The sequence below is a fragment of the Netta rufina genome, assembly GCF_964035555.1.
Source record: "Netta rufina genome assembly, chromosome: 13".
Lineage (NCBI taxonomy): Eukaryota > Metazoa > Chordata > Aves > Anseriformes > Anatidae > Netta > Netta rufina.
The window spans coordinates 17,042,327-17,065,170 of NC_140136.1; the positions used below are offsets into that span (position 1 = coordinate 17,042,327).

General features: G+C 40.3%; 1 protein-coding gene across 1 annotated transcript in view; it reads left to right on the forward strand.

The window, feature by feature from the left end:
- Positions 1–5,668, forward strand: part of SALL1 (spalt like transcription factor 1) — a gene marked incomplete at both ends in the record, with an annotated part of 13,353 nt that extends 7,685 nt beyond the window's left edge. Inside the window, 2 exons of the mRNA XM_084294536.1 lie at positions 717–4,129; positions 5,228–5,668. Of these exons, the coding sequence (XP_084150662.1) occupies positions 717–4,129; positions 5,228–5,668 (3,854 nt within the window). The remainder of the gene's footprint in view (positions 1–716; positions 4,130–5,227) is intronic.
- Positions 5,669–22,844: the final 17,176 nt, after the last annotated feature.

Below are 22,844 nucleotides of genomic sequence, written 5' to 3' on the forward strand. Positions count from 1 at the left end.
AGTGCCTCGGCACAGTCATATGAATGTTACCGTTTTATTAGGGATTTTTCTTTTCCTTTCTGTTGAGTTTGATGTCTGTAACTGCAGCGGAATTAAATTTGGTTGGAAAACCAATCTGCCTTACAGGTTCAGGGCTTATACCTTATGTAGTAAGTTGGAAGAAATGGGGAGATTGTCAGTCTGTAGCTTGGTAATATATACTTTTTTTTTTCTTGTCAACATCTGATTGGGGCCTCGAATGACTACAAATTAGTTTAGTGATGGGGCAACTGTCACAGATATCTTCGAATCAGTTGAAAATGAACAAGGTTGACAGGAACGTGAGAGTCTAATGAGTCCTTCAAATGGTTGATTTGCACTCAGTGGACAACTAGACAATAAGCGGTATGAATTATTGGAAATCAATACTTTGCTATGGAATTTCATTATGCCCCAATGTCTTCAGTTCATAGTATTTTATATTTTGATGGATTATCTGAAGCAAATGATCATCTAAGACATAGGGATTGATAAAGCTCCCCTCTGCAGTCTCAAATGTTGCTTTTGACTGATATTTTTGAAGTAGAAATATTGATCAATCTTCATGTACAATCTTAGTCTATTTTAGAGTGGTAGATAAAAACAGTACTTTTAAATAAAATGTCCTGCAGATTTTTTTATTATTTTTTTTTGGTATTACTGTTTGGTTTCTAATCCGTCGTCTTTTGATGTTTTAGGAGACACAGAAAAGGGTCAAGCAAATCGAACCACTAAGAACAAGGACGCCCACGTCTGTGGCAGGTGCTGTGCTGAGTTCTTTGAATTATCAGATCTCCTGCAACACAAGAAGAACTGTACTAAAAATCAATTAGTTTTAATTGTGAATGAAAATCCAGCTTCTCCTTCTGAAACCTTCCCTCCTAGTTCTCCTTCTGATAATCCTGATGAACAGATGAATGACACAGTTAATAACACAGATCAAGTAGACTGCAGTGACCTTTCAGAGCATAACAAACTTGACAAGGAAGAATCCATGGATGTGGAGGCTTCCAGCATTAACAATAGCAGTAGCAGTTCCAAGAGTGTCAACAATAGTATTACAAGCAGTAACAGCTCCACAATGGGTACCTCAGCTGTAACAACCTCTCTACCTCACATAGGGGATCTGACAACATTAGGCAACTTTTCAGTGATAAATAGTAATGTAATAATTGAAAACCTTCAGAGTACTAAAGTGGCAGTAGCACAGTTCTCACAGGAAGCAAGATGTAACGGTGCGTCAAACAACAAGCTTGCTGTACCTGCCCTGATGGAGCAACTGTTGGCTTTACAGCAGCAGCAGATCCACCAGTTGCAACTGATTGAACAAATTCGTCACCAAATATTATTGTTGGCTTCCCAAAATACAGACATGCCAACGTCTTCTAGCCCGTCTCAAGGTACTTTACGAACATCTGCCAACCCCTTGTCCACATTAAGTTCCCATTTATCCCAGCAGCTGGCTGCAGCAGCTGGATTAGCACAAAGCCTTGCTAGTCAATCTGCCAGCATCAGTGGTGTGAAACAGCTACCCCCTATACAGCTACCTCAGAGCAACCCTGGCAACACTATAATTCCATCCAGTAGTGGCTCTTCTCCAAATATTAACATACTGGCAGCAGCAGTTACAACACCATCCTCAGAAAAAGTGGCTTCAAGTATTGGTGGCTCACAGCTCAGCAACCCACCAGTATCAGCATCATCTTCACCAGCTTTTGCAATAAGCAGTTTATTAAGTCCTGCATCTAATCCACTTCTACCTCAGCCTACCCCTAATAACTCTGTTTTCTCCAGTCCCTTGTCCAATATTGGAACACCTGCAGAGGATTTAAACTCCTTGACTGCCTTGGCACAGCAAAGAAAAAGCAAGCCACCAAATGTAACTGCTTTTGAAGCAAAAAGTAATTCAGATGAGGCGTTCTTTAAGCATAAATGCAGGTTCTGTGCTAAAGTGTTTGGGAGTGACAGTGCCTTGCAGATTCATTTACGTTCTCACACTGGCGAGAGGCCATTTAAATGCAACATATGTGGAAATAGGTTTTCCACAAAGGGAAACTTAAAAGTCCACTTTCAGCGTCATAAAGAAAAATACCCTCATATTCAGATGAATCCGTACCCAGTGCCAGAGCATTTGGACAATATTCCTACAAGCACGGGTATTCCTTACGGGATGTCTATACCGCCAGAGAAACCTGTCACGAGCTGGCTGGACAGCAAGCCAGTCCTCTCCACCCTGACGACTTCTGTGGGGCTGCCGCTCCCACCAACGATACCAAGCCTGACCCCGTTCATCAAAACTGAGGAGCCTCAGCCAATTCCCATTAGCCACCCTTCTGCTAGCCCTCCCTGCTCTGTCAAGAGCGACTCGGGAACAGCTGACCCCACATCAAAAATCTCCAATGGACTTTCTGATGAGGTAGAGGCTGGCGCTTTGCCTACCTCAAATGGCAAAATGGAAGAAAACCCTCAAAACACAAGCTCCATCGCTAACGTGAGCAGCTCTGTGAGCTCACCGGCAGCAGACTCGGGCTCCGGCAGCATTGCCACTTTTACAAATCCACTGATGCCTCTAATGTCAGAGCAGTTTAAGGCAAAGTTTCCATTTGGAGGACTATTGGATTCAACGCCAGCATCCGAAACATCAAAATTACAGCAACTGGTAGAAAACATAGATAAAAAGGCAACCGATCCTAATGAGTGTATCATTTGCCACCGAGTTCTCAGTTGCCAGAGCGCACTGAAAATGCATTATCGCACGCATACTGGTGAGAGGCCATTTAAATGTAAAATCTGTGGTCGCGCTTTCACTACTAAAGGCAACCTAAAGACTCATTACAGTGTCCACCGTGCCATGCCCCCACTGAGAGTACAGCATTCATGCCCGATCTGCCAGAAAAAATTCACCAATGCTGTAGTGCTACAGCAGCACATCCGAATGCACATGGGAGGGCAGATCCCTAACACCCCGGTCACGGAAAACTATCCAGAGTCAATGGAATCCGATACGGGATCTTTTGATGATAAGAATTTTGATGATATAGACAACTTCTCAGATGAGAACATGGAAGACTGTCCTGACAGCAGTGTGCCAGATACACCTAAATCTGCAGACGCATCGCAAGACAGCTTGTCTTCTTCCCCTCTGCCCCTGGAAATGTCAAGTATTGCCGCTTTGGAAAACCAGATGAAGATGATCAATGCAGGACTTGCTGAGCAACTTCAGGCAAGCTTAAAGTCAGTTGAAAATGGGTCAGTGGAAGGGGACGTTTTGACTAACGATTCGTCATCGGTTGGTGGTGATATGGAAAGCCAAAGTGCTGGAAGCCCTGCTGTCTCAGAGTCTACCTCTTCCATGCAGGCCTTGTCCCCATCCAACAGCACTAATGATTACCACAAGTCACCAAGTATCGAAGAGAAACCAGTAAGAGCTTTACCAAGTGAGTTTGCCAATGGTTTGTCTCCAACCCCTGCAAACAGTGGTGCTTTGGACTTGACATCTAGTAACACTGATAAAATGATTAAAGAAGAGTCTCTGAGTATGCTCTTTCCTTTCAGAGATAGAGGTAAATTTAAAAACACCGCATGTGACATTTGTGGCAAAACATTTGCTTGTCAGAGTGCCTTGGACATTCATTACAGAAGTCATACCAAAGAGAGACCATTTATTTGCACAGTTTGCAATCGTGGCTTTTCCACAAAGGGTAATTTGAAGCAGCATATGTTGACACATCAAATGCGAGATCTACCATCACAACTTTTTGAGCCCAGCTCAAGTATTGGCCCTAATCAGAACTCTTCAGTTATGCCTGCTAATTCACTGTCATCGCTCATAAAGACCGAGGTTAATGGTTTCGTGCATGGCTCTCCTCAGGACAGCAAGGAGACACCCTCTGGTCTAGCTGCTGCGGGGCCACTCTCCTCCTCTGCCACGTCCCCTGTCCTGCTGCCTGCTCTCCCCAGAAGAACCCCCAAACAGCACTACTGCAACACGTGTGGGAAAACGTTTTCTTCCTCCAGCGCTCTGCAGATCCACGAAAGGACGCACACTGGTGAGAAACCTTTTGCCTGCACTATATGTGGAAGAGCATTCACAACAAAAGGCAATCTGAAGGTACTTTTTCCTCTTGCTGTTCTTAGGTTTCATTTTGGCCTTGCTGGGGTTTTTCCAGTGTTCACATCTGTTAGCGTTGCAAGCCGTGGTACCTTTGGGTGTCTGTGGCGTGACAACTGGAGTGTTTGTTTAGTCAGCCCTGATAGTAGTACTAGATGGGCTCTAGTTGAGTGCTTGCACTGGCAGCAGGTCCGAAGCGTGATCTGTTTTTGATGCTTAATTAGAGTTCACCTACCAGCAAAGACCGTCTATGTAAAGTGTGAAACAGAACAGCCAAGTATTGGTAAGAAATATTAATTAATAGAGAAATGTATTTAGTAACTCACACACCTCTTAAAGAAGTGAAAGGCTCTCAAAGATGTTTTTTTTTTTCATAACTATCATGTAAAATGATGACTGTTTAAAAAACCTATTAACATAATTCTGGAACTAATGGGCATTGCTTTAATTGATTATATAACTAACATTTCCTACTGATATGTGTTTGGAAAAGCAAATATACTTAAGTTTTAGAACACCAGTTGAGCACTTTACTGTGTACATTTTTCTGTTGACAGAGTATTTCTCTAGAGGTTGCTGCCAGTAATGTGAGATGAATAATTATTTTCAGGCCATTCTGTCTATACACGAGGCTCTCCGATGAGCAATCAGTAAAGGATACTTTCTGCCTCTCTGAAAAGGACGTTTATAGGGTAAAGGGTGTCAAATGCAATACTTACCACTGCAATGAAAGTGGACATAGCAATTCTAGCCCCAAAAGCAGCTACCTGCAATTGACAGAGTAACACGAAGTCATTATGAGCTAAATACATGTAATAAAAAATAATAATAATTGAAAAAAAGCAACAAGCAATGCATTGTTCAGCAGGAAAACGGAGTATTCTGGGTAATGGTGATGGGCTGATCCAGAAGCAGCTTATTTATTGCTCCAGATGGGAAATGAAGCCCTGCATCCAACTACTTTTAGTACCCTTTATCACATAACAAGACCGGACATGTTTGTGGACTGCTGCCTTCACTGTGATGAAAATTAGTTTGAAATTCCTGCCAACCACTATTTTTTTTTGTTTGTTTGTTTTCTTCTTTCTGTCTTTTCAGGTTCACATGGGCACTCACATGTGGAACAGTACTCCTGCAAGACGAGGCAGACGACTTTCTGTAGATGGCCCCATGACATTTCTAGGAGGCAATCCTGTAAAGTTCCCAGAAATGTTTCAGAAAGATTTGGCTGCACGGTCAGGGAATGGAGACCCCTCCAGCTTCTGGAACCAGTACGCAGCAGCGCTCTCCAATGGCTTGGCCATGAAGACCAACGAGATCTCCGTCATCCAGAACGGCGGCATCCCACCGCCACCGGGGGGCCTGGGCAACGGGGGCAGCTCGCCCATCAGCGGCTTGACGGGAAGCCTGGAAAAGCTCCCGAATTCAGAACCCAACGCACCTCTAGCTGGTCTGGAGAAAATGGCAAGCAATGAAAATGGGACAAACTTCCGTTTTACACGTTTCGTGGAAGACAATAAAGAAATTGTAACAAATTAGATAAAACTATAACATTCCTGCAAATAGTGCAACCTAGGGTTGCTTTTTTCAAACTGCAAGCTACAACATTGCAAAGACTTTTTTTTTGTACCATGTTCTACTTCTAGAGTTCTAAGAGAGCTTATTTATTAGTGATATAACCTTGCTTTGCAAACAAATGCAAGCATTAACTTTGGTCTCCTGTATTTTGAACTAAATACTAATCGACTAGAGTGCTGTAAAGTTGCTGTAACATTTATGGCAGTTGCAAGTCTGTTCTGCTAGGTGATCTTATTCTGGCATTAACTTATTTTCTATATCCAGTTTAACATGAACTCTGGTATTGATGCAATGCCTCAGTGATGCATTAGATCTCTAATAAAAATCTGTATATAAATGTACACTTTGATCCTGCTGGAAATTTTATCAGCACACACATTGTTTAATTTTTCCAAACAGAATTAAGAAAAGGACTGAAAGAATATAGACTGAACAGTGTGGGTCCTTTACACAGCTCAGTTTTTGATTTTTATTATAAAATTAAAACTGCTTTAATTTTTGTAGGTTTAACATTTTCCGTTTTGAACTGTTATTTGTATTGTGCTTTTTACTTGAGTCGTCTTAAATGTTAATACATTTCTGTACAGTAATAAGCACGCAGATTATTAGAGAAGATACTGAAGTGTTGTTTTGGTAGTTGAAACTGAGACGTAACATTTTGCCTTGTAGGTATATTCATTATAGAAAATGTGCTGGACTTTCACAATGCTGCTAAGTATAGCATCTTGAACAACTTCCGCGGACAACTGTAGATGCTCCTGTATATACAATAAGACATCACTTTCATTAAAATGTACATATGTTCCTTACAAGACCAAGCCCTACTCCTTGACCAAGGGAACAAGTATAGTGTTTGTTTATTTTATATTAGGTATGGGGGGGGCAGGGGGAACCTTGGACTGTTACATGCACTTTCTTGGAAAGTTGAAAGGAAAAAGAGGTCCAGTTTCTTTAACATTTAATACTTACTAACAGCAGAGATACTGTAATTTTACTCGAGTAATCAAATACATTTTTGCAACAGATAAAATTTGCTGTCTCTGTGTTTTTAAAGTGTACCTGTATTTAGTAATCTCTTTGAATGTATTATTTAGCCTTTCCCTTGGTTAACATGAACTGTCCAGGTTGTATGTGTGTGTTTATATTTGTAAGTATGGGTATACATATATGTATTGCATATTAATTGCTAGTATATTTTTCATACTCCCTAATAATGGGAACTTCCTCCTTAACTAATCAACTACGCCTTCTCATAAAATTGTAGATATTTTGGCATTTTTCATTTCTTTATTAAAAAAAAAATGCTGCTAGCAAAAACCCTATTGGGCCTAGGTAAGTTTCCTTTGAAGGGAATACTTCTTATCACATTTAAGGCTCAATTTGGTTCAAATGCTTTATATTTGATATTAATTTTATTCTATGAGATTCTATGTTTGTGGCATGCTTACGCTGCTATATCTGTGTTAAGATGTCCACTTGCAAGCCTCCATGTATTATATGGAGTTTATAACTTGATTGTAAAAAAAAAAAAAAAAAAAAAAAAAAAAAAGCTTTGGCCTTGCACATGATTTGGCTTCCCTTATGCACCTGCAATGATCGTTAACCTCAGTGGGAGTTTGGGGACAAAATCCAGCTCAGTATTTTCATCTGGTAGAGTTTTATCTCCCTAACATTATTTATGAAAAATAAATCAGCTTGGCTGCCTTCAAATTATAGATGCTTAAAAACAAAACAAAAACAAACAAAAAATCACAAAACAGGAATGATCAATGTTATGTTCATTGTGTATATACATATATTTTGTTTACAATTCCAAAATTCAGGTATTTTGCTTTGTGGGGTTTCCTTTGATATCAGTATGTATGGGGGGAGTTGCTTGCCTTTTAGAAGAAGTAATCTCCTTGCTCTCCCCCCCGCCCAGTACCTTGAATTGCAATTGGGGCATGACAGAGGATTTAACACTGAAGTGACGGGGTGAGAAAAACTTTTCCTGAGGAATTTTACTATGATTATGAATACTTAGTAAAGTACAAACGCTGTAGCCTGAATACCTCTCGGACTCCACATCTTTAGAACTTTTTTTTTCCCTGTGTGAACGCAACAGTTCCTCCGGTATACGATACGCGTTTCTGTCCGTGTGTAAGCTGTACGCTAGAGCCCGCCGGCTTGTCAATGTGAATATTTAAGAATTTCGAGTCGCCGCTCGGTCTCGGAAAAAGGTAAATTAAACACACTTTAATGCTTTTATCAACGAAATACTAACTAATTCTCCTTCGGAACCAAGCTTAGGTTTGCGCCCCTCGGCTGGGGGCGGCCGTTGGTTGTGACCGTTGGGAGCGACCGTTGCGGGTGACCGTTGGGGTTCGACCGTTGGGCGCGGCTGAGGGGGACCCCCCGCCCGCTGAGGGGACCCTAAGGGGAGGCGGGCGCCGCCCCGGGGAGCTCCCACTCCTCGCCGCAGGTGAGGCGCCCCCAGGGGATGGCAGACCCCTCATCTCGCCCCCTGCCTGCCGGCGGACGTTTCCTCAGGGCGCCCGGCCTGGGGGCAGCGGCGAGTTGCGACGGGCGAGCCCCCCCCCGGCCGCCTGATTGAGGTGATGGCGGGCGGCTGCTCCCCAGTTAACCCTGCCCGGGGGCAGCTGGCGCCGCTTCCCTTAGCTGCGGGCATCGAAGCTGGGTGCGAGGGGGGCACCCGCCGTCCCCCAGCCCTGTCCCGGGGCCGTCGAGGATCGGAGAAGCTGGGAGGTACGGTGTGCGTGGGGGGGATAATTCACCCTGGGAAAGGAGGATGTGAAGTTTCCCGTTACTTGACGCGGGGCCGGGGGAGGTTCCCTCTCCCCGAAGCCGCCCCCTGGCAGGCGCACGAAGGTGCCCGCATCGCCTCGATGTCGCCTGGCCACGGGCACGGCGTTAATCCTGTCAGGAACAGCGCTTTTCTTTTCCTTTACAGTCCTGTTCGTGCGGCCGCGTTTTTCTCGTTATCAACAAAGTTTTTCCTTCTTTCCTTGCTCCCTTTCCGCCCATCGCAATTTTATGATCCATTGAAATAAAGCACAGCGTCTTTTTTGTTGTTGTTGTTGTTTATTCTTTTCCTTTTTCTCTCCTTTTCTTTTCCTAAGCGCCAACGATCGTTGAGCGCATTCATCTAATCGGCACGAGTAATTTTCCTCACCCAGAGACGTGATTTAGTTAAATACGGGGCAGGTAGCGGGCGAAACTTGCCCGGGCCGCCTGAGCTGAGGCTGAGGCTGCCGCTGGTAGCCCCCTTGTAGCCCCCTGGATCTGGGGGCAGTCCCGGGAGAGGAGGCGGCGAGCCCCTGGCAGCGGCTGGCGGAGAGGAGCCGCCGGCCCCGCGGCGCTTCTGTTCCCCGGGCACCCCGGGGAGCTGCGGGCAGAGGGAGCGAAAGGCTGGGAGGGCGTGGGGGGGCCTGGCCGAAAGGACCCAGCAGGCTGCAGAGAGAGCGCCGCTTCGGAGGGGCAGGAGCGAGGCTTCTCTTGACGAAGTCGGGATGTGAGGGGAAAGGGGGCGGCAAATTGCCTGACTTGGTTCACGTGCAGATGACGCCCAAATCCAAATGCTTTTTGTCTGGGGAAAAGGTGGATGGATTTCTGCTTACCCCCTGTGCCGGGGTGTGACTTGAGATTTTAGGGAGACGTTGCAAGCTCTCCCTGCCCCAGGAGTCCCCAAATCTCTTCTAGCCTCTTTTGAAAAGAATATTTGCTGACTATCAAAATGCAACAGTTGCTGTTTGGTTTTACTTCTTTTTTATTTTTTTCTCCTGAGTGGAGTACTTTTGCTTTTGGGAGTCCTCAAGTCATGAGCTCCCTTGCTGCATCGTTGCAGGAGGCCAGTTTTACTTGGCAAGTGAAGGTGTGGCTATGTGTTTTTTATTTATTTTTTTTTTTTTCTGTGTCCCTGCCAGACTGCAGTATTTCTCCATATTTTTTTTTTTTTTATTTTTTTATTTTTTAATCAAAGTATCATTTTCTATCTGGTTTTCTTCCCTCATTAATATGCATTGACAGAAGTTAAAATAATGTTTGGCAAATAAATGGGTGCAGTTATTTACACGTGCCAGAAGCAATATGTCTTTTAGCTGTTGAGCTGAAATATGATGACTTAAAGATTTCACATACGATAAAATCTCTTATATATATACCTATCCCTAGACAAAAATGTTAAGGAGGAATAGAAGTTTGGAAATATCTGTCTTTAGGGAAGAATAGGAATAGTTGGGAAACATGCACTTTCAGCTGAGAATAGAGTTACTGATAGGTATGTTTATGTTCATTTTTCTGATTTTAGTATTTCTGTTATTTTATTTTTATTTTTATTTTTTTTACATATAGGCTATGGTTAATATCAGAACGGCAACCCTGGAGCCAGTCCCTCTGCCACTACTGGCAATGGCCTAGCAGATGCCCATGAAATGGGAAGTGCACAGTGATTCTTCCTTGGGAAGATCTCCTCATTCTAGAGACAAGAGATATTGGGACTTCCTGAACCATGTGCAGTGACGGGAGCGCTTCACAAGTAAGTGGGTGCAAGCACGGCAATGATTGAAATTAAGTTTCAGGCACAAATCATATTATAGCTTTGTCCTACTAAGAGTGCCTTCAGTTTTTGTTTTATCTTCTGTTTGTTTTAGATTTTATTTTACTTTTTTTTTTTTTTTTAATCCTCAGTCTAAAGCTTTTAAGAGGCAAAATCACTTAATGACATGGGAAGAGGAGCACTACAGGTGAGCACAGGAGAGGGGGAAAGAGAAACCTTTTAATGATCAAGTCCACTTAGCATTGAGGGAGTTGGTGAAAACTGAGATGTTGAAGGCACCCTCTGCAATGCTGTTCATGGTGGCTGGGGCTATGGGCTTGTGTACAGATGACTGTGTACAGTGTATCTGTGAGAACTACTGGAGAGTTGTAGAGTGAGGAAGTGATGACATCTTCCTTTCCATAGCAGTTAACTAATCTAAGCCAAATTGCAGGCTCTTCTTAACTTTTGGAAAGCAGTTTCCATCTGGTTAGATGAATACCAAAAGCATGTCCATGCCTATGTCAGTTTCAATCATGAGTGCAAACAAGGAAGGTCTTTACTGGAGCTTTCTGCCCTGATACTTCTGGTGTCATTTCCTTCTCTAAGAAAGAAGTCTCTCCATGTTAGCAGGCATTTGCAACATCTGTACAGACAGCTCTTTTGATCGGGGCAGTGCTGAAGTGCAAAGGTCTATTTTTTTTTTATTTATTTATTTAAAGGTTTTAAAAATGCAGCATCACAATGTCAGGTGGGTGTAGCAGAAGCCCTGCAGCACCTGGCATCAGGTGGTGCAACACAAGCAGTATTTGGGATTGAATATGGAAAGAAAAAAGTGGAGTGGTCAGACACAACATCATAAATCTAGCCCCGCTGGTCACCGCTTTGTTTTTGATGCTTTTTTTTCCATGAAAAATAGTTTGAAAGCTGAGCCAATGAGAGTAACCAGATGAATAATGTTAAGACTTTCTTCGGACCAGTATCTGTTTTGAGCTTTCTTTAGCTGCAAATAATTCTAAATTTTCTTCCTTTCAATGGCATTTTAAAGTGACACTTAGTACATAGCGAAGCCAATGTTTGTTCCATGTGTACAGTAATTGTATAAGTATGTGTTCATATGAACTTTTATCTTTCTGTTGGCTAGAGAAGCTAGCAAATAGTAAATTATAGGAAGAGACATAACCAATTGCAAAGGTTTGTAGGCTTTAGTTGCCCAGACTGAATACCGACTCCTGTTGGCAAGTTATGTCAGAGCTGCCGAGGAGGATGAGGCTGTTTGTGATGGTTAGCTTGGTTGTGGGGATCCCATAATACCAGCACACACCTTTGGTGCTGACAACCCTAAATGAATTTAGTCTCCTGCTTAAGTCTGTTCAACTTGTTTTGGTTTCTAACACCGAGTGTCTGAGCACTACACAAACTATTTCTCTAAGTGTCCAAGGTAGTTTAATATGTAACTATCTTTCTCTTTCCATCCAGAAGATTATTTCTGTTCCCTGAGACTTTCACCCCTCTCTATTTAAATGGGTGGAATAAATCATATAAGCACTCTTTATTCATATTACTGCAAAAACTGTGCGATTTTTTTTCCTTTTACTTGGTAAATAAGGCTTTAAGATAGAAGTTGTGAACATGCCTGGTACACTTGGGACAAAGCTTAAGGAGAAGATCTTACAAAACTGGAGGTAGAGCTGTTGTGTTTGTAAGTCAGGGAGAAAAGAATTTATAAAGCTACAACTTCTTTGAGACGGAATTTCATGATACATTACGTTCCAATGCAAGCCTCCTAAAGGGCCAACTGTCTACAAAAGAGGCTTAGCTTAAAATGCCACTGAAGGCCATTTAAGATAGTTTGTCCAACTTTGCACTGAAGTGGAGGAAGAACACATTGTAATTTGTCCTGTTGTGACAGAGCATTAGCAGTAATAGCCTAAAACGCCAAGGCTATTTCTTCCGCCATCTCCTTACTGATGTTAGGTAGCTGCCTAGAGTCACTTTTCTTGTTTGACCTATACAGAACAGCAGACTGTGCTCCTATGTTCTCTCCTGGACTTGAAGAAGTTTTTAAACCAATTCTCTCTTTCCAAAGCTGTATGCATTCATGCTGGCATCCTCGATAAAGCTGGGACACAAACAAAAAAGCAAACAAAACAGTCACAATAGTATTCAATGCACTTAAACTTGGAGGAAATGAAAATCAATATTTGTCAAATGGAGGGAAAAGGTAAAATGGACTAAGGAAAATATCTGGCTTTCTTAAAAGCCATTAGTGAAAATGAAAAGTTGACAGCAATACTGAAATTTAATTTAATGCATTGGTGCTGTTTGAACAGATTTTTTTTCTTCCTTCACCTCTGTCCACTGATGCTTAGATTAACTTGATGCACACACTTTAATATTAAATGCTGTTGAATGGAACTTATTACATTTTAATTGTGCATAGTTTAGAGCCTGAAAGCATTATGTAAAGGTTTTGCCTGTGGTTAAACTGTGAGGGCCTTATTTAGTAAGTGAAACTTCCATCTTCTGGGCACGTGTCACCTTGGGCAAGCTGTTCTAATCTATTGATATGCTCCATAAAATGTTGCTAACAATAGTTCCTTACTTTTCATTTTCATTTATTTTAAATATTTAGATAAGAAATTGTTCGGAACACACTTTTACTATATGTGCATACTACATAGGTGCTCATGGAATAGAAATGGTTATAAATATCTTATTCACAATGCCACATGCTTAGTTTCTTGTCATATTTATTCAGAAGAAAAATGCGGGATGATGTATGGTATGGCAGCTCAAGGTAACCTGTTGCCTCAGTGTCTTCCTAATTTTTTGAAGCTAGTGTGTGAGGTAGGGAGATGGGAAGGGGCTAGGACCAGCGTGTTGTAGTAGAGTGCACACTGAAATGGAGTGAGAAAATTGGGGTCCTCTGCAGTTGTTGGTTTTGGTGAAGGCCTTATAAAGCTGTCTGATGCTATTTTTCTCTCCTAGAGTGTATATCTGCATGTACTATACTCTGCTTGCTGGTAGTAATTTTATAATGCTGCCATTTCTTGAAATGCAGCTATAGTTTTTTCACTGTCTGCTCTACTGTTGAGCACTAGGAATGATGATAAAGGCCATATTTTGGGATCCTCTGAGGGATTTTCTCCATTCTGTTTGATCAAACTGCTTTTTATAACCCTATATATAGCAGTGATGATCTTTGCTTTTGAAAGGGTAACTCTGGGTTTTGAAACTTTGGTCATATATGGTATGAGTCTTCAACTTATGTTTATGTTCAAATCTTTACCCCGTACAAACTTGCAGAGAAACAGAATGTAAGGATTTTCATTTCTTCAGGAGTCTGAAGTATCAGGACTTCACGTTTAGTTGACAGCTTTTATGTACTACTTGTCTAGAAGTGCTTCCTCTTTATCTAAAAAGTAGATTTTGACAGCAGTAATGACAATAAGAAAAAAAAATTAAAGGTCTGGACAGTAATCCCCCTGCCCCACTCTGCATCCCCCCATCCCTTGATGAAGAATCTGTGCAGCAGTTCTGTCCCCACAATCCCCTGCAACTTCAAATTTCAAGTTTGTTCAATATTTTGCTACCTCAATTTCTATAATACTCAATTTAAACCATCACAAAGAATCATGACTTTTAGAAAGTGCTGGGCCTGCTCTGACCAAAAATTAGACTTTTAAAAAGTGTTGATGCAAGTTCACCTAAAATCAGTACTGTTCTGAGGAAACAAATGGCTGAAATCCCATGACAGTGGACAGTTACCAGCTGATGTGCTAGACTAACATAATGAGATAGGGCTGACAAAAGAACAATCTGGCAGCAGTTTTGTAAAAAAAAGTTTTTATTTTATTTATTTATTTTTATTTTTTTTTATGGCTAGTTAAAGGAAAGCAATTAGTTTGTGTTTGAGTGTTGTTTATGTGTGTGAGTGGGGCAACATGCTGATAGATTCTGAACCGTGATGCAGTCAGGCACCTGTAGCTGAAATGGCACATGCCTGTGGGGAGCTGTATGCAGTAGGCTCTTGGCCCTTCACAGATGGCCAAACCCAGGCTGCTACATTTCCAGATTAGTTTTTTGGGAGATATGACTGTGTGCAGACAAAATTCTTGTACAAATACTGACCGTCAAAGGTTCTGAAATAGGGAGTCCTGTGGTGATGTGATATATCATTCTTCAGATGTAGTAATTTTCTTTCTTTCTTCTTCTATTTTCATTTCTTTTTCCTCTGCTTTTTCTCTCTCTGCAGTTAAAGCTCTGTATAATGTTGACAGCTACTGGAAAAGGTTGTAACAGCAGTAGAACTGGCAAAAGATAGGAGTATTTATAAAAAAAAAAAAAAAAAAAAAGTCACAATAAATCTAAGATTAAACATCAATAGCTAGCAGCTGTAACACCCCTACTCCCTCTCTGTTAAGCAGTAAAAACAAGGTATAATTTGGAAAGGACCCAAGCTGGGATTGAAGAAACCAATCTATTCTGCATGCTAAGGGGAAGTTGAGATGTTCATGTACAGCATGGCATTTCCTCAGTTTCTGCAGAGCCAGCCCCCTGCTTGTGTGCTATAGGAAGTGAGATTTTTTTCTGCTGAGATGTAAAACTAAATGTCTGTTGGTGATTGGACCATCTGAGTCTTTCCAGTATCGCTGTAACTACCCAAAGATGATGGGACATGCCCGCAGTTATTAGGACAGATCTCTGCTGTGGGAGACTGGAGGGGCTGAAGTCCACTGAAATGGCTTAATGTACCTTCATGGTGTTTGTAGAGTAAGAAGCAATGTGCAGAGAAATTTTTGGCTATAGCAGTGGCAACTGTGGAAATGTCTTGGATGACTTTGTCTTGAACTAAGAATTGATCTCATCTTGTCTCTCTTCAGCACATCACGAATACAGAGGTCTCAGGTTACCCTCTGTATTCCTTTCTTCCAGTAAAGTCCAGCTTGGACTCTACTTGGTCCTCTGTATTTTTATTTTATTTTATTTATTTATTTTTTTTTTCTCCAGTGGAAGCAGTTAATCTAAGCACTCCGAGGAAATCTTAAAAACCTCTCTTAATTCCCTCCATGAATTGCCTTTTGATATATGGCTTTCTTCTTCACTTCCTCTCTAAAGACTTGTGTGGATGTAGCACTGTCCTTTGAAATGGCTGAATTTCAGTATGGGAAGCTTTTGCTATCTTTTGATTATGCTACAAAAGGAGGTTGGCAGGGATGGGCAGTTCTGGCAGATCAGGGGCTTTATTTCAGAGGAGGGTGAGAGTACATTGGCTGCAAATAGCTGCTGAGCCTTTTGCTGGAACCTTATTTCATTACTATTCAATGTCCTCTTGCTTCTATTCTTTGTTTCAAAGTACACGTATTTGATTTTTTTTTTTTTTTCTTGAGAAATACATTTAGAAAGAAACTCTTCACCATACATACATGTGAGGGGAAGGGTAAATTTTTTCTGGGGTTCTGTCTGATACAAAATTACAGTACAGTTCCTGAGAAGAAACCTACATTTTCATCTGGGAGAACTGTATAATGTAAGCCTCTTCTACGAGTGTTTCCTTCCTGTTTCTTCACCTCAAAATGTTCTTTTTTTTTAAATGTTGTTATCAGTTTCCTGTGCTAAAACATTAAGTACTGGATTTCTCTGGATTCACCTGAAGAGCAATAACCCCAGTTTACAATAAATGAGAAGTAATTCTAAGTAATATTTCAGAAGGTTTGTTTGTTTGTTTGTTTTGGCAGCAGAGGGAGTGTTAATTCCAGAAGCATTTATCCAACACTGCTGGAAAAAAATGGACAAGGCATTGTAAAGACCTGAAATAGGGAGTGAAACTATTTAATAGTGGTCAAATACTGCTATCAAAATTAGTCTTTACTAACATCAGAAATGTCACATCCTTCTGATTCAGTAATAAACCTACAGTGACTCATCAGGGTGGTGTTGTGGCTTTTTCTCTGCCCTTATGGAGCAGGGTATTGATCAGACTGTGAAATAATACAACAGCTGAAGCTCAGGTAGCAGATATGCATTGAATTGATCTCACTTTACTAAGCCCCTGTATCCCAGAATTATTTATAGCAGAAGGATTGACTCTGGAAAACAACTTTGATAAATACCACCCTGTAGCACCTGTTTAAGTGATGGGGAAAAAGCACTCCCTAGTTTGTTAACTTTAAGTATTGGGAGTAGAAGTGGTGTGCCCATAATAATATTATGATTCATACAAACCACTTTTCAACCAGCTCAATATATTTCATTACCTCCTTTCCAGCAGAAGTATTGATTTTTTGTTTTGTGGTTTTATAACACAATTTCAAGGCTGTTGTAGTTTAATGAGCCATGTTCTTATGATGTTTAAAAAGATTTGAAGCATTTGCTGAAATAAATATTATGGATTGCCCATCTCTTGTCACCGCTTTTTTTCTCCTACCCGTATAAACCCAGCCCAAGAATGAATAGGGCAGCCAGCTATGCGGCTTTTTGTGTTTGAGATCAAAGTGCTACCAGAGAACAATAGCAGGCCACACTTCTGTGTTCATGACCACACACAGCAGCACCTGCAGAGCCGTAAAATGTCATTGTTGCTTCTGCAGTTTGAGCACAGAGGAAGCACCACTGAGGTGGCAGATGATTCTAATAATACTTGATGTGAATTGATGGGGAAGGAGGACCATAACACAGAGGGCTTTTTATTATAAGCCTTGACTTCCCAAGCTGTGAACAACAGAATACTGCACCTGTGGACTTTCTTCAAATCAACCATTATGGAAAGTGACAGATTTTATTAACTTAAGGAAGAACTTTTCAACATGGGAGATTTGCAGCTTATTTTGGAGACGTGAAGAAAAGAGGAAAAAGCAGACTAGTATGCTACATATTTTTCCACTGCTTATATTTTTCTAGTGGAATCTGTGCTCTGCTTTTTGAGTATGTTATAGAATTGGAAGAGCATCATTAGAAATACTTTTATCTTAAAAAAAAAAAAAAAAGCTTTTTTTTAACACATTGCTTCATGCTTTATATTATGTGAAGATAAAATTAGCAATAAAATAAATATATTACTTGAAGAGATGCATGCAATAACTTCGGGAGGCTAAGGATGGATGAGGCTTGAAAAAAGTTTCTGGGGGAAAAAAAAGTCCTCCAAAGCAAAAGTGATTTATACTAGGCATTGTCTTTGTACATTCAGCTCCTCATTTGTGCATCTCTCTTCAGCGTGGTTCTGGGATGGCAGGGACTGGATATGAGGCCTGTAGGATGGTGGTGTCATCAAAGGCACATCTAGGTAAATGGTGCTGACTTACCTTTGAACAGTACAGAGCTTACTTTCTGCTTCAAACAGGGCAGCTCTTCCTTTTTTTTTATCTGCAACAGAAACACAGCACTGCTTGAAGATATCTTCTGATATTTCTGTTTTGGGGTTGTTACAGTATCAATCTGGTTTATAGAGTAAAGCAGAACACACTCAGTATTTCCTTGCACAGGTGGCTGTCGTGCCCTGTGGTATAACACCAAGGTACTGCAAAAGTTGGAAAGATTAAATGTTTTGTGGTCAAATGTTAGAGCGACTTCTTAAAACCTATACCAGAAATGCACAAAATGCATGATATGATTTACCTAGAATTTTTCATTTATCTGTTCTGATTTTACTATGGCTGCAATGATTTTGCTAGGTGTAGATGCAAGCCTCTGGTACCCACATGAATCCAAACACTTGAAAATATTTGTGTATGTGCAATTAGTATCCAGATGATGATATAACTGAGGCAGCCTTAAAAACAGAAACACACAAAAAGGGAAAATTTGCCATGAGCACTATCTTCCTATGATAACTTTTACAGTCAGTTTTGAGTGAATCTTAGATGTAGTAATTCATGCAATATTAATGGCTAAAAGTTGATAAATCAAGCATAAAGTCAACTGGATCATGATTATTAGCTAAAAGCGTAGTGCTTTCTGCTGATTCTTTTTGTTCTAAAAATAAGCTCTGGATGAACTAGAAATCATTTTGCAGGAAACCCTTAAGTAAAGTGGTCATGCAGAGTATTGGTGGAATATTACACTTTTCATTTGCACAAACAGATGGTAAGCTTGGCCTTAGATTTAATCAGGGGATGACAGACAGGTAGCACTTTTGTAAATTTCAGATGGAAGCTTCCTTCCGGAGAGAAAGAAATTGCTTCATATTCAATAGCCTCTATACCAGGAAAGAGAAATACTCACCAGATATTACTATCCTCAGTGTTTCTTTAACTTGCCTTCTTTAACTTTTCTTTAACTTGAATTAACTCATACAAGAAAGCTGATGATGCAAAAAGCTTTGATTTGTTCACTTCTTCCTTTTCCATTTTGGCAATGTATCTAGCAATCCACAACACACAGAGACGGGGCTGTTATAAACTTGCGAACAAATAACTGCCTTAGGCAGGACTCATGGATCTCTGACTGTATTCTTTTTAGCTAATCTTTTAGATAAGATTTTGATATCATTTGTTTTTTTCCCCTCCCAGAGCATAATACCTGGTAACCTAAGCACATACAATCTGTTTCAGAAGAGAGATTCAGGCAAGTGCAGCCACTGGTGTGTTTTAATGTCACTGCAGAGATTGTGTTACCTTCCTAGAAAAAAATCTTTTTTTCTCCCCTTCAAATGGAAGTCCCCTGATACCCCTGTCAGAGACCATTTGTTATGCAGAGTTTTGTGAAGCAATCAAAATTAATTCACAGTGATCTTTTCACCCAGAACCCCCAGCTTCAAATAATGGGCTTTCTCAACAGGTGCTCATTGTGGCAGTTTGACTCCAACTTGCCAGACTAAAGATTTTATTCTTCAGCCATATTTAAGAAAAAAAAAAAAATCCTAAACTTGCAATTTACTAATCTTAAGCAGCTGCCCAGGAGGGCACACCTGCTTAAAAGTGATGTCTTGTCTTTGAGATCTAAAACCTAAAGATGTTTCCATATTTGTCTATTTCTGGATTTGTAAAATCTCTTTTACAAGTCACTAGAAAATCTGTCCAACAAAAATGCCATGTAATATCTTAGTCTTATTGGGAATCAGAGTGTGTTTTGTTTTCCTCTTGCAGAAGAGCAAAATTCCCTGTGAAGACTAAGATTTTTTGATTTTTCCTAAGTTAGAATCTGTAGTATACTTCATTGTGAAATGAATCAAAAGTAAAATAAAACAAGTGTTTCAAAGGTAGTAATAATAAGCTATATTCATTTTGACTGTTGAGAACTTTGACGAATGTTTGGCCACCTCTTGCAAGCACTGTTTAAATATGCTTCATATGAGCTTCAAAACCAAAAATCAAAATCATACAGGGTTTTTACAGGATGATTTAAAAAAAAAAAAAACTTTATTCAGTAAAAATAAATTTAAAAAAATACTACAGAACATATCAGAAGTACTCGTACTGCTATTGGTACCAATATAACATAATATTCTCATTCCTTTAATTGTAAATAGCCAGAGAATTAATGGAATACATTGCCAGTAGAGAAAGGTTCCTGTGGAGGGTTAGAGCCATGCTGGTCAAAGCACATTTACACTACTATAATTGTCGAAGCAGGTACTGTCATAAGTAATCTTACAGCTATTATGGTAAAAAATAGCTTAAGCTATAACCGTGACCAAGATACTGTATTCGTTGTACCTCTGCAAAACAACATGTGGAACTGGCTTCACCTTACTGGTGAAGTAGGATTGGAAATTTTGGGAGCATCAGAGTAGTATTAGAACATGCAAAGCATCTACAAAAAAGGAGAAAAAAACAATTGTTTTAATTCCTAAAAAGGTATTTTTAGACAAGTTGATTGTCACTTTTATGGTATTTAAGAAAGGAAATCCTTGCCTGAATTTGTTTTGTTTTGTATGCCACCTTTAAGATTAGTTTTAAGAACTGCCAGGAAATGTTTGCCTTTGTATAGCTATTGTTAGTGATTGATTGTATTGATGATAACACTGCTGTAGGTTGAAACTGGGGCTTTTGACATTGTCCTCCATTTTAGAAAGTTTGTAAGAAGTCATTAAGCCCCTTTATTGAACCAGGTAGTTGAAACAGTGGGGGCCTCCAACAATCCACATACACATGACACTGCCCAAAACAAAGACACACGTGAGGCCTCTCAGGCAGTTGCAGACAGAGGGGCTTTATTGAGCATTGCTTTAACACAACTGTTTGAAGGAGAGAGAATCAGCAAAAACAGCTTGTAAGGAGAAAGAAAAAGCAGTAAAAAAGCATCAGCCAGAACTGCATGAACACCGGTAGCATTTACTTGAGGAAAGTGTCAGAGCTTTTTGAGTTAGATGTTGAGAAAAGAAAGCTTCACATTAAGAGAAAAGAAAACATCTCCAACTGTTTAATTCTTCTTATGTTCAGGGAAGCAGGATTTTGTTTGCCTCAAAGAAGGAGCTGACTTTATCATCAACTTCTGCTAATGGAAAGAGAGGCCCTACACTGGCTCTCTGCTGAAGTCAAGACAGGGTGACATTGTTTTTTATTTCAACAGCATCATTTTTTGAGGACTCAAAATATTCTATAAATGTAGGTATTAGCCCACATCAGTGCCCTGAGGAGTGGACAAATATCATTTTATCTTCTTAATAAAGTGACTGAAGGAAGGATTAGGTAAGCAGTTTGCCCAAATCCAGCAGTGACTTGGTCACAGAGCTGAGAAGGGAATCTAGGGTCCCACATTTCTTTTTATTCATACTGGTGTAAACCAGATGTAACCAAGAGAAGGATCATGTCTTAGTAGCTGTGACACCTGATTCCCTGTTACAGTTATGAATGCAATCAGGCATTCTCTGGAGCTGAGTGAAGTACAGAAGCTCTGATGCTAGGTCCCTTTCTCTTGATACATTTGCAGTGAGATCACTAGTACATACATATTTGTGTGAAACCTGGAATATAGCACCTGCCACATCATGCCACAATATATCCAAAGCTTTATAGAAATGAGGAGGTGTCCTGGGTGATGAGATGACTTCCCCAGACTCAGCTGTACATAACTCATTAGCTACCAATGTGTCTTAGTATCTTATATTTCTATAGGGGCAATTTAATTCAGCTTCTTTAATGAGTTCTAAACTAAACGTGAAAACACTTGTTGCTTACACTTTTGTCCATAAGAGAAAAATATTACTTATCACTGATGCACGTGAAGCAATCCTACACAATTAAAGCATTTACACAAATGGAGACTCGCGTGTTTATATTCAGGTTCTCAATCACACTGAGGAAACTTTTTATCTGTTTAGCCAAAAAGCACACCCAGTAGATTGCAGAAGCATGAGAGTGCACGAGCAAAGTAGAATACTGCATAAATGCTTAGAGATAACTTATAGCAGCACAGAAAACTAGGCTGTAGCATCATATCCATGTAAAGATAGCATGCTGCTTTGAAACTGGATAAGCTTTGTATAATCTCTTACCTTCCCATTAAAAAATCATATTGCTGAAGACTTAAAAATCAGCTCAATATATAAACAATGCAATGATTTCTTCGTAAAGCTGCCAGCAGTATCACTTACCAGCTGTTAGATGTATGTATCTGTTTCAATGGAATATTTAACTTCAGTATAGCTGACTGGTTTATTGTTTATTGTTGTTGATGGTGTAACTGATTACTTTGTTGCTATTCATTTTGATAATGTGCTTATCTATTACTCTTATCCATTTTGAGGCTGGGGAAATAAAGAAGTTAACTGCTGTCAAGCGTTGCTGAGGTATAACTCTCTACTTCTCAAATTAGTCACTTCTTTTTCTTCATTTTTTCTCTCCACTTGGCAAGAGCTGCATCTTTCTTACTACAGCTTCCTTTAACACAAAGAAAAATGAGATCAATTTATATATATACAGTAAGGGAATATTACAATTTTGGATGGAGGACCTCCATGGCATCAGTAGCATTCAGACCTGCAGTAAATTTCTGGCTCTGTATAGGACTGTAGAAGGGTTTTATTCATTGGCACTGAGTTTTCATCTGCAAGGGGGAAGTGGGTATACGTTTGGTTTCACGTGAAAATCGCTTTGATTCTACTTATCTTAATGATCATTTTCTGAACTTTAGTGGGTGTATACCTTTTTCAGAGAACATTTTGTATGTCACATAAGCCTGCTGTTACACCTTTTGATCTGAAGACAGGACATCCCTAATTACCACATCTAGTTGCTTGAGAAGGGTGCCATCTCGCCAGACCAGTGGTGCCATGTGGGGAGCACAGCAATCCCTTTGCAGTGGGTAGAGGATGAACATGTGAGCCTGGTCATTCCCAATATGCCTGCTCTCCAGCACTCTTGCCATCAGGGCACAGGTGTGAGGGTCCTTTCATCTGCATGCCTCTCCTCACAGCCTTATGTGGAGAAACTTTCTCATGTCCCCAGCTGCTAACGATATAACTATTGACTGTAGAACACTATTCAGTAGATGAATTCACATCCTTTTTTTCTTTATGAATATGCACATGCAAAAGAATATCTTTGAAAATATTATTTATCTCTTGAAGACTCTCCAGTAAGTGAACTATAGCGTATTAAATTCAACACAATTGTGTTGACATAACCCTGTTTCATTGCTTGCATAAAGTGTGGGGAGAAG